At 58.0% G+C, this 11,011-nt stretch overlaps 4 protein-coding genes across 4 annotated transcripts; 2 read left to right on the top strand and 2 right to left on the bottom strand.

The window, feature by feature from the left end:
* Positions 1-24: 24 nt before the first annotated feature.
* SPRG_12107 (hypothetical protein) lies at positions 25-2,304 on the bottom strand (the record flags this gene model as incomplete). Its single annotated transcript, XM_012351615.1, has 12 exons — positions 25-361; positions 410-630; positions 675-707; positions 757-900; positions 944-1,043; positions 1,087-1,177; positions 1,228-1,486; positions 1,528-1,584; positions 1,630-1,689; positions 1,736-1,887; positions 1,931-2,103; positions 2,147-2,304. Coding segments are annotated over 12 exons (1,785 nt in total), but the record flags the coding sequence as incomplete, so codon positions are not given.
* Positions 2,305-2,941: 637 nt separating this feature from the next.
* SPRG_12106 (hypothetical protein) lies at positions 2,942-4,892 on the top strand (the record flags this gene model as incomplete). Its single annotated transcript, XM_012351614.1, has 3 exons — positions 2,942-3,526; positions 3,583-3,686; positions 3,752-4,892. 3 exons carry the CDS (start codon positions 2,942-2,944, stop codon positions 4,890-4,892), a joined length of 1,830 nt encoding a protein of 609 aa, XP_012207004.1.
* Positions 4,893-7,093: 2,201 nt separating this feature from the next.
* On the top strand, positions 7,094-8,982 carry SPRG_12105 (hypothetical protein; the record flags this gene model as incomplete). Its single annotated transcript, XM_012351613.1, has 3 exons — positions 7,094-7,624; positions 7,677-7,786; positions 7,839-8,982. 3 exons carry the CDS (start codon positions 7,094-7,096, stop codon positions 8,980-8,982), a joined length of 1,785 nt encoding a protein of 594 aa, XP_012207003.1.
* A 465-nt stretch (positions 8,983-9,447) lies between these two features.
* On the bottom strand, positions 9,448-9,990 carry SPRG_12104 (hypothetical protein; the record flags this gene model as incomplete). The annotated part of the gene is made up of 1 exon (XM_012351612.1): positions 9,448-9,990. One exon carries the CDS (start codon positions 9,988-9,990, stop codon positions 9,448-9,450), a length of 543 nt encoding a protein of 180 aa, XP_012207002.1.
* Between the last annotated feature and the right edge of the window lie 1,021 nt (positions 9,991-11,011).

The raw sequence follows: 11,011 nt of genomic DNA, 5'->3' as shown, positions 1-11,011 counted from the left end.
CCAGAGGTCGACCTCGGCATGGACCTCCGAGTCAAAGCCCGGCGTGTCGAGCAGGTGGTACACCGAGAGCGGGTATCGTGCGCGCGCCATGAGCTTGGCAAACAGCTGCGCGCTGGCTTCGTACGGCAGCGGCTGCAGCGCGTACGTCTGCGCGCTAAACCCGAGCCTCAGCGGCGCCTTGGCCATCGGGGCGGTCACGAGCAGCTTCCAGTCGTTTTGGCTGCTAAGAATGCTGTCGAGGAAGCTCTCAAAGTCGCTTTGGCGACGCAAAAGCACGTCGCAGCCGTCAAGGAGCACGAGGCACTGCTTCTTGCTCGCGCCAGCAAACGCTTTAAGCCGCACCGAGACCTCGGCCTGGACCCTACAATCAGATAGGGTTAGGGGATATCGCTCAAGGTGACAGTCGTACGCGTCGTAGCAGCCGTCCTGCCCCAAGACTGCCGCGTCCAGCGTGTCAGCAAAGGCTTGTACATGGATGACATGGACGCCGCCGTCAAAGTACCCGCGCAGCGCGAGGTCGTCGCCAACGGCGCGAGCTAAATGCGTCTTGCCGACCCCTTCCGGTCCCGTCAGGAGCACGAGACGCGTAAAGAACGGGTGGTGCGGCGGCCGTGCGAGGTAGGTCGAGACCTACAAGGACCGTGACGTCCTGACGCGGACGACGAGATGCGTACGACGACAGCCTCCTTGTGCCGAAATTCCAGAGTCTAGAGCACACAAGAGGGATAGTACATAGCCTTGGAGGTGGACCACAACCTCGGCCGCGTGCAAGTGCAGAAAAGGGCTCGGAAACCGCTTTAGGAACGGGTCCCGCATCATCGCAACGGTCCCTCGCAGCGACGGGAAGAGGACGTCGCGGTGGTCGCCGTGGTGTGGCAAGAGTCGAATCTTGTCACTTTCCTAAACGACAATATTAGCACAGTCTAAAATAAGATGGTGGTACCGCCTCGGCGCCGTTGAGGTCGTGGCTGCGCACGGACGCGATCGCGCGGTCGAACGCGGTTTGCACCGACTGCCCGCCCCCGAGCTCCTGGTAGAGCCGCCTACGCCCGTCCTTGACGTGACGGCGATCTATCTGTATCGTACTGGGCAAAGATGGGCGCCACCCAGTCCTGGAGCTTGGACGATGCGTCCACGGCAATCACGTGTGGAATGCCATATCTTAAAAACGGGCCAGCTACAAGCCGAGAATTGGTGACCGACGCATCCATACTGAGAGAGACGCACCCATGGACGCCGAGTGGCACACGAGCAGCAGCGCGAGCTGGACGCCAGACACAGCGTGGGGCGGCGCCAGCTGGAGACATTGGTCGAGGGCCTCGGCGTTGACCGCGGTGCCCATCAATGGCTGACTGGCCTCGCCTTCAAAGAAGAGCTGGCCGGGCAGACCGTGGCCCGCCAAGTGGAGAACGCAGCAGCCGTCGACGAGCGCCTTGTGCAAGTTGAAAAGGGTCGCAAAGCCCGTCTTGAGGCCCACCATCGGGTGCTACACAAGCGTCTTGCCCATGCGTCAACGAGCAAGTCAACCTCAGAGAGGGCTAGGCCCGACGCGATGCCGTAATACTCGTTCTGGAAGCTCAGTCGCTGCATGGAACATGCATCAGTGTCGTCCGACGAGGCAGAAACTACCTCGCCAAAGAGGAGAGCGCTCGCCGTGCGCGTAATGAGCGGGTTCATAAAGAGCACGTGCTACGCGAATGCCTGATTCAAAAGAGCAAAGCGCTCGGTCGCGTACGGTCAGGTAGGACGCGATCATGGCCTCGTGCAAGATATGGCGCTGGGCCATCGAGTCGATTTCATACCGTGTCGCCTGGACCGTATAGAAGAGCCAGCCAAAGAGGCAGAGCTCGGCGCCGTCATGGAGCTCGTACAAGACGCCCACGTTCACTAGGCAGCACCGTAACGCAAATTCGCAGCTGCAACGACGTACTGTGACGCTTGTTGAGTGTCGTCGTCGAGGTCTGGCTCAAGTTGGTCGCATAGAGCTTGCCACGACGGAAGACGACCTCGCAGTGGTCCTTGCTCATACTCATGGCCAGGTCGCGCGCCTTGAGTATGCGCTTGTAGTGCTCACGTTTAAAGACGTGCGTTGGCGTCTCGGGCCTACGCGGCCATGAGGCCATGCACCATCCGAGGCACCTCGCACCCGAGGCCGATGCGCACGTAGGCGTCGAGCCCAGCCAGCTCGTGGCGCTTGAGGCACGACGTCGTCTTGACGTCCATGGCCAGCGTAAAGGGCGGGAGGAGCATGTCCATGTCGCCCAGCGCCTGCGAGAGCTCGTCCGCGCGGCCGCTGCTGAACATCCTGTTGCGATCTTCCGCTTGCTGTTCACGCTACAAAACGCGAGTGGCACATGTCGTCCGGATACGACAAACGTATCCGGATATTGGGCGGACGTCAACTTGTCAACTTGCGCATGATATCCTATGGCGCCTTGCAGGAGCGTTGCCACTTGCATTGAAGACATGCCAAGCTCTCTCGACGACAGGCTCGCATGCTCATGTATAGTAGGAATGGTAGCTACGTGAAAGCTTGTACGCTGCTGCGTCCGCCAAGCGCGTGGCGACTCCAAGCCTCCTGCATCTACCCTGCTGGAATCTGAGCTACGCTTTAAAGGAGGCGTCGTTTTCTGCAAAGCTCGGCCCGCACCCAAGTAGTGGAAATGTATTCGAGCTCATTTGGTGGAGCGTACGAAAATTATACAATATTATATCAATTCAAAATGAAAAGCTTTAAGGGATTGGTGTGTAAGAGTTTGTGTGGGGTGCATGAGTCATGTGGGTTCGATGCGGTCGTTCATGACTGTTTGGGCGGTGTCGGAGTGTTTTGTCCTTTAAATTTGCTAAAAGTATGAAATTCAAGCGTACGCTAGTGCTTTCATGGTCCACCCAGGCGCCGCTGGCCAGCGGATTGTGGACGCAAGGTGCAGCGTGACACGCCATGCGATTCGTTGAAGTCGCCTTGCAGCATGACGAGGCGTCATTACCTCTCTTTTCAAGTCGCCGCGTCATGGGCTTGTGTGCGCTGCTGCAGTCGCACTGGAGCGTCGAGCGTTTGCCAAAGTCACCGCGGCAGATTGACGCCGAGGCGTTCCTCTTCTGCGTTCCATCGCCGTTTGCCTGCGACGCCTACCACGTCTCGCACTGCGTGCGTTTTAGCCGCTGGCACCTCTTCGTCGCGGCCTTTGTCACGCAGTTTTGCGTTGGGTCGCTCTACGCGTGGTCGGTCTACAATGCGTACATTGACAACTACATCTTGGGCGACCCGGCAGCCGGCCACGCGGTCGTCGCCTTCTACCTTGCGTGCGGCTCTCTCGGGCTCTCGGCGGCGATTCTTGGTCCGTGGCTCGAGCGCACGGGCCCTCGGTTCGCGATCGCGGTCGGCGCGACGCTCTTCTTGATCGGACACATTGGCGCTGGCCTCGGTATCTACTACAAGAGCATGGCGCTCGTCTACGTGGCCTACGGCGGCGTCGTGGGGGCAGGCATTGGCATTTGCTACATCTCGCCGGTTGCCACACTCCAGGTACGCGACATGTAAAAACGTCAATTGTATCAACATATCAATTTGGATGTGGATAGAAATGGTTTCCCGATTTGCGTGGCACGGCCGGCGGCTTTGCCGTCTGTGGCTTTGGCGCCGGGCCCGTGCTCTGGGCGCTCCTCTTCCCGTACCCGATCAAGCTGTGGGGGTAACATTCTTCTTCCTCTATTGTTGCATGCAATATACGAATGACGATCATGATGATAGGACACCCGTGTACCTCTCTTTCGTGATGTTTGGGGCGGGCATGAGCCTCATCCTGTATGCCTGTGCGATCGTGATGCGCACGCCACCACCGGGCTTCTCCGTGCATGGGAAGGACATGCATGGCATCCACCGAGCCCGCGTCCGAAGGATGGCCGACGAGAACGTCCGGCTGCCGCGGCGCGCGCCCAACGGCAACGTCATTTTGTTTGTGCCGGAAGACTTGGAGGAGGTGCCGATGGTCCAAGAGACGACGACTGAGCATCCACACGAGTACTACCGCGAGTCGGAGATGGACGACTCGGAGCTCTTTTACTTTCAACGTATCAAGCAGCTACCGCTCGCAGCGTGTGTCATGTCGCCTGAGTTTGCCTTGTTGTGGGTCATGTTTTTTCTTGAAATTTCGTTTGGCCTCGTGCTCATCTCGCGCCTCAAGGACATGGATTTGTACCTCTTTAGCGCCAATATCACGGCCTTCACACCCGACGACGTCGACCGCGCCGAGCGCATGGTCAGCTACAACGGCATCTTCAACTTTGCCGGTCGGCTTGTCGTGCCCATGGTCTCGGATCTGCTCATTCGCGGGTGCTACGTGCACCCCGCAGACGGCCGCAAGCTCATCTTCCTTTTCATTCTGGCGGTCCAAGGCGGCATCGCGCTCGTGCTGCAGTCGACGCTGGAGCAAAAGAACCACGGACTCTTCCAGACGCTTGTGTGGCTCCTCACTTTTGTCTACGGTGGCGGCTTTGGCACGATCCCGTGCCTCCTCTGTGATATGTTTGGCGCCTTCAACATCGGCGCGCTTCACGGCATCATCCTCACGTGCTGGTCCATTGCGGGCGTTGGTGGCGGTCTCGGGTTCACCTCGATCTTTGACGCCGCCATCAAGACGCAGTCGACTGTCGCTGCGTACGGGGCCGCGATGCCGCTCTTCAGCATCGGCGCAGCCGTGGGCATTGGCGCGCTTCTGTTGGTCCGCACAAGCCCCGTCGACCGGTTCGCGCCCGGGTACCAATTTAGCATCGGTCGCTTGACGCTCTGCCACTTTGGTCGACGCAACGCAAAGACAATCCAGCAGCCGCGCGCCCCGACGTCGGGCCGCGTGACTGGCAACGACTACCACGACCTACCGTCGCGTTCCTAACGCGATACAGGCTAATATATATATATACGTGTCATCCGTGTTGTTCCAAGGACTTTGCGAAGTACGCGCGGGGCTCGTCTTGCTCTTTTGTAGTCGCTCGGGGCGCTTTCAGCCGCGAGTGAGGCCTCTGACGACAAACCCCGTACATTTCTTCCCGATGTCGCGATCAACGGCAACGCGACGCAGGTTGTTGAGGTCCTCGACAGACGCCAGCGACGGGAGGTCAGGAATATCGACAACGTGAGCTTGGTGCGGCCTAAAAAACGGGGCGAAGCAACGGGCTGCGGCAACGTTGGCAAGAAGGCCTTTCTTCGGGCGCAACACGCGATGTCAGCGCTGGCGGGCAACGATGTCGCTCGCTCGGCGGGACGCTGTCGCAGAGTCGAAGATGTGTACAACGAAATTCTGATCGGAAACGAGCATGTCCTGTCCGTCGTGTGCCGTGATGGGTAAGGAATAGTACCTGCGTAAATGACCTTACCATGAACCTACATAGCCGGCACTGCATTCGCTTTTTCAAGCGGTTGAAGATGCTGTGTCATGGTGATCAGTCGACGCAAAACGGTCGCCAGCTCGGCGGTTTCGTTGGTGACGTGGCAGCGCGAGCGAGAGGCTACCAGGATGGCTACCTGGTACGTGTGCCCACGTGTGCTACATTGAAACCCGCTCTGCAGATGTAGTCAAAAGGTACGCGCGCAGAAACGCATGTACCTGGAGCGTTGAGCTGGCATAGTCGACCTTGAAGCTGCATGTTTTTAGCGGTAACAAGACCTTGATAAAGGCGTGCAGAGGTCGACGTTGGCCACCGCTGGATTTTAAAGGGTCTGGCGTCTGATTTGCGTTCTTCGCACCCCTTCGTCTCGTACTTCTACCTTGCAGTAGGGAGGAACGCTTCTCCCTTCGGAGACGGACGACGGCGTTCTTGAGGACTCATTTGCTCTGGTGGTAGCACCCGGCTGCCGAGTACATTTGGACGAGCGATGAATTTTGGCGCACAGGTCGTTCATGCACAGACAGCAGACCGCCTCGTCATGCGCACGGAGGCAACATGACTCTTACTGGATCCACTAGATTGGGTATGTTTAATACAAAACGGCGTCGACCAACCAACGACCAGCAAGGGGATGGGCCAGGATGAGTTTCACCGAGTATCTTGTTAGCGATTGCTAAGTAACCCGCAGCGCGGACAGTGGTCGGCCAAGAAAAAGTAGAGCATCGAGCGCGACGCTACAGTGTCGTTGACAGAAGCAGAGACGAGTGTTTATATTACTCATTTTGAAAAGACTACTATGCTCTAGAAAGGCCCATGACCATGCGGCCACAGCTTGCGACCACCGCTCTCAACCAGCTCTCACGGGCTATTGACGGGCTATTGACGGAACATCCGGGATCTTGTTACAAATCACGCGGTGTCGGATGCGTGTCATAACGGAAGCTTAGCTTGCAGTGCGTCGCGGACGACAGCAACACGTGCACCTGTGAACGCCATGTGGTGTCCCTTGCCCTGAGAATCGCAGCCAACTGTCAGCCGCAAGCTTACCAGCAGCGTGCACGCTCTCCAGCGTAACCTTGGTAGCGTAAAGACACTCTCTTGCACACGTGCCGTCCCGAGCACCCCTCCGACTTGGCGCTTCATCCATGGCGTTGATTCGTCCTTGGATCGCTTGGGAATTCTTGGTTTCGCTACGGCAAAGTAGCTTTGCGGAGTAGCTTTGCTCCCAGCCTCACAATTTTCTCTTCAAGCAGATGCAACACCGGCCAATCGGATACGCAGACCAGACGATGTCCTCATCGACCGCCGCGGATGACAAGATACACATAACGCTACCGCGCTCTGATTGGTCATTGCGTTGCGACACCCCCTATCCCGTCAACGCAGCGAGTAGCTGGCGTCAAAGACACGCTACGTCCACGCTTTTCTTGTTTGCATCATCGCTAGTTTCTCGATAAACCAAGCCTCGCAACGGGTCGATCACGTACTTGCTTTGTCTGGTCGAGCGGCTTGGTTGTCCCGTATATATATATATATTTAAATGAATAAAATACCGGGTCTTGACCCTTACGTGGCAGCACGGAAAGCCGGGTGGCACTTGGGTACGCATCACGTCGGTCGTAGCATCTGTTGCGTGCCGACGAGTAGCGATGCACTGCATCGACGACAAGAGAAGAAAACGGCAACCAGATTTCAATTGAACGCGTCGATGCCAGCCGTCTTCCACAGCGTCTGCCACGTGATCCAACGCCATTATACGGTGCACCCGACGACCAAGTCGGCCGCCGAAACCAGCGCCGAGCGGTACCTCTTTTGCCTCCCGGCGCTGCGAACGCCCGACACCTTCTACGTCTCGCACTGCGTGCGCTTTAGCCGCTGGCACATCTTCGTCGCGGCCTTTCTCTCGCAGTTTTGCCTCGGCTCGCTTTACGCCTGGTCGGTCTACAATGCGTACATTGACGACTACATCGTTGGCGACCCGACAGCCGGCCGCGCCGTCCTCGCCTTCTACATTGCGAGCGGCTGCTTTGGCGTCTCGGCGGCGATCCTCGGTCCGTGGCTCGAGCGCGTTGGGCCGCGCTACGCGATCACATTCGCAACGACGCTCTTTCTATTGGGCCATCTCGGAACGGGCCTAGCGATCGCGATAAAAAGCATGGTCGGCGTCTATCTCTCGTACGGTGTTGTCGCTGGCACGGGCATGGGTCTTTGCTACAGCTCCCCGATTGCCACGCTCCAAGTACGTTTTTGTGTGTTTTATTCCATTTTTCTCAGTTTCTAAATTGCTGTAGAAATGGTTTCCCGACTTGCGCGGGACTGCGTCCGGGTTTGCGGTGTGTGGCTTTGGCGCAGGGCCCGTCTTGTGGGCCGTGGCGTTCCCGTACCCGCTTCAAGCCCTCCAGTACGCGATCTACCCCTCTTTTCCTCACACCCTAACCCTCGTTGGTGGTTAGGGTCCCGCTGTACCTCTCGTTTCCCGCCTTTGGACTCGCCATGAGTCTCGTGTTGTATTTTTGCGCCATGGTCATGCGCAACCCGCCGTCGGGGTTTATCGCCCATGGCAAGGACATGCACGGTATCAACCACGAGCGCGTCAACCTGCTCGCCCACGGCCAAACAATCGGAACCACGGACGACGACCGTAACGGCTCGCTCAAGAGCCGCCGGCCGCGCCAGGACGAGTGCGGCCACGTGATTCTCTTTGTGCCCGAGGACCTCGCGAGCATTCCGGTCGCCGAAGACGATCTCAACCGGACGCCGATCGTCGAGGGCGAGCCGCACCCGCATGAGTATTACCGCGAGTGCGACCTGGACGACGCCGAGCTCTTTTACTTTCAGCGCGTCAAGCAGCTCTCGCTCGTGCAGTGTCTCTTCTCGCCCGACTTTGTGTTTCTCTGGTGCATGTTTCTCTTCGCCTCTGTATTTGGCCTCGTCCTGCTGTCGCGGCTAAAAGACACGGACTTGCGCGTCTTTAGCGGTAACGCCACCGCGCCGACGACCGCCGACGTCGACCGCGCCGAGCTCATGGTGAGCTACAACGGCATCTTCAACTTTGCCGGTCGGCTCTTGTGGCCGATGGCGTCCGACGTCGTCATTCGTCTCGGCGGCCTCAACCCGGCCACGGGGCGCAAACTCATCTTTGGCGTCAACCTCTGCGTCCAGCTCCTCGTGGCGCTTCTTCTGCGAAGCGCGCTGCGCACGAAAGACCACGTGGCGTTTCAAGCGCTGGTCTGGACACTTACCTTTGTCTACGGCGGCGGCTTTGGCACGATCCCGTGCTTCCTCTGTGACATGTTTGGCGCCTTCAACATCGGCGCGCTCCATGGTATTATCCTCACGTGCTGGTCCATCGCCGGCGTCGGCGGCGGCCTCGGGTTCTCGAGCCTCTTTGACGCCGCCGAAATCCACCACTCGATCCTCAGTGCGTACGAAACCGCGCTGCCAATGTTTGCAATCGGTGCCGGCGTTGGCCTTCTATCGCTGCTTCTCGTTCGCACGAATCCCGTCGATCGGTTCGCGCCTGGGTACCAATACAGCGTCGGCCGCTCGATCTTGTGCAGCTTTAAGCCCAAGGGCTGGCAGTTTCAGCACATGTAAGACCAGGATGTAACCGCCGAGGAATTTTTATGGATATACAGTTGGTCACCCGTGTGTAGACCAAAAGGTAAAGAAATATAATATAATTGTACAAGACGACACGCGTGGTTGGTATCTCGCGGCCCTAGCTGAACAATGGTACACCGGCGAACGATCATCGCCCCATACGTGCGGTAGTGGCCCACCGAAGCGGTTTACTAGTAGATCGTAGTCGATCTGGCTCTGTTCTTAGTCGATCTAGCTTTGTTCTTAGTCGATCTAGGGTCGACTGGACCCGGCAAGGATGACCCCAGACTCGAAAATGCATTTCGCTAAAAGTAGCCACCCGATGGACGTGGTGCGGAGGATTGGCACCGCGGTATCTTGCACTGAATGTCTCCAACCATCCTGGCCACCAAAATCCTTTGAAGTCGTCGCGATGGATGCTCGCAGTATTATAAACATTGTTAATAAATAAGGTCGTGCCTACACGACGGTAGACGAGAGGCACCGGCGCACCGCGTCTGCCTGCGTGTGTGGGCTCAACACGGGGTGGCAGCGGCCCCGTGGCGCGTGAATGGGATCGATATGCGTCACAAACGCAATGATGCATGCGTTGACGTGCTCCTTGAGCGCGGGCTGCGCAGCGCTGTGGATATGGCACTGGCGAAGCACGTTGGTCAAGTGATTCTCCAACTGGCCGCACATGCCCTTGATGACGAGCGCGTCGTGGCGACCAAAGAGCGATTTTTTCGGGCACGGAAAGCTCGCGATCGATTGGAGAAATGCCGCCGCCGATTTGGGCGCCGTCCGCAGCGCCTTGTAGAAGCGCGCAAAGTCTTCGTAGACGCAGTCGACGACGTAGACGTGGCTGCCGCTAATGACCTTGACGTGGTAGACAATCGAGTGCTTGGCGAGGAAGCCCTTGCGCTTGACCATGCTGGTGCCCGTGATGCGGCAGTTGGCGATCTCGAGCCCGCGCACGATGTACATGTCGTCGAGGTTGCTCGAGCTGAGCTGCCGACGCATGTTCGCACCGGCCATCAAATGGAAAAGTGAGAGAATCCACGGAAGGCCATGGACGTTGTTGGGTCACTCGACACATCTGACCGTGGTCGCTTTTTTTAATGGGACCCCCTAAAAAGATCCACCACTATGACTCTTTTTTGTATGGCATGGAAGACGAGGGACCCCTTAAAACGTAACGACTGGTCCATACAAAACCAGCCGGGACGATGGACGGCCTAGTCAACCCGAGTGGCAGGAAGGTGGCGTCCGAACATCTGGCAGCCGCATCCATTTCGACGTGTCGGATCTGCGGATGTGGCGCCTCGAGCCACATCGTGGCACGCCAGGGTGCAGGGACGAGCTGGGACGTCGCACCTCGTAGTCCAGTGCACGGCTTTTTTTTCTCTCACTGCCCGCTACCGCTGCCTCGCTCGCTGCCCAGACATATTGGTGTGCTGCATTTCGACGGGTCATTCGATGCGAAGTCACTTGGGACGCGTGGCAGCGTGGGATGCCAGAGAAAGCACCGGAGAGAGAACAGGGCCACGCGATGGGTGCTGATGAGCATACCGACGTTGTTCGTTCAACTTCTATGGTCGTTACCTTGAAAAGCGCGGTACCACTCTAGTAGCGGCAGCGCCTTCATGTTGCACATCAAGCCAGTGACGTGTACCGTACCATTGTTCTTGACGCTCGCCTCGTCAACGCCATGACTGTGGATGCTGCCACGGGCAAAGCGACGGAGCGTCTCGGCTGGGTCCCACTAAGAGGTTGGCTCTCCTCAAAGGCCTCGTTCTTTGACCTGTTGTACGTCTTTCAAACGACAGCGTCGGTGTCTGAATACAACAAGATAGTATTTGCCTGCTCACGCTGGTAGCAACGAAGCGTTAAATAGGCGTTTTTGCGGGCTGCACGGTCGATGCGATCACACCGAGCAAGCAAGCGTCGAGCGATGCTTGCAGAGGGCGCGAAGTCGCTGCACACTGCGCGCCAATCTTGAGGGTCGCGACGAGGTGGCACTCGAGCTGCCCGCACATGCCCT

The sequence above is a fragment of the Saprolegnia parasitica genome, assembly GCF_000151545.1.
Source record: "Saprolegnia parasitica CBS 223.65 unplaced genomic scaffold supercont2.83, whole genome shotgun sequence".
Classification (NCBI taxonomy): domain Eukaryota; phylum Oomycota; class Saprolegniomycetes; order Saprolegniales; family Saprolegniaceae; genus Saprolegnia; species Saprolegnia parasitica.
This window is presented reverse-complemented; position numbering and strand designations above follow the sequence as displayed.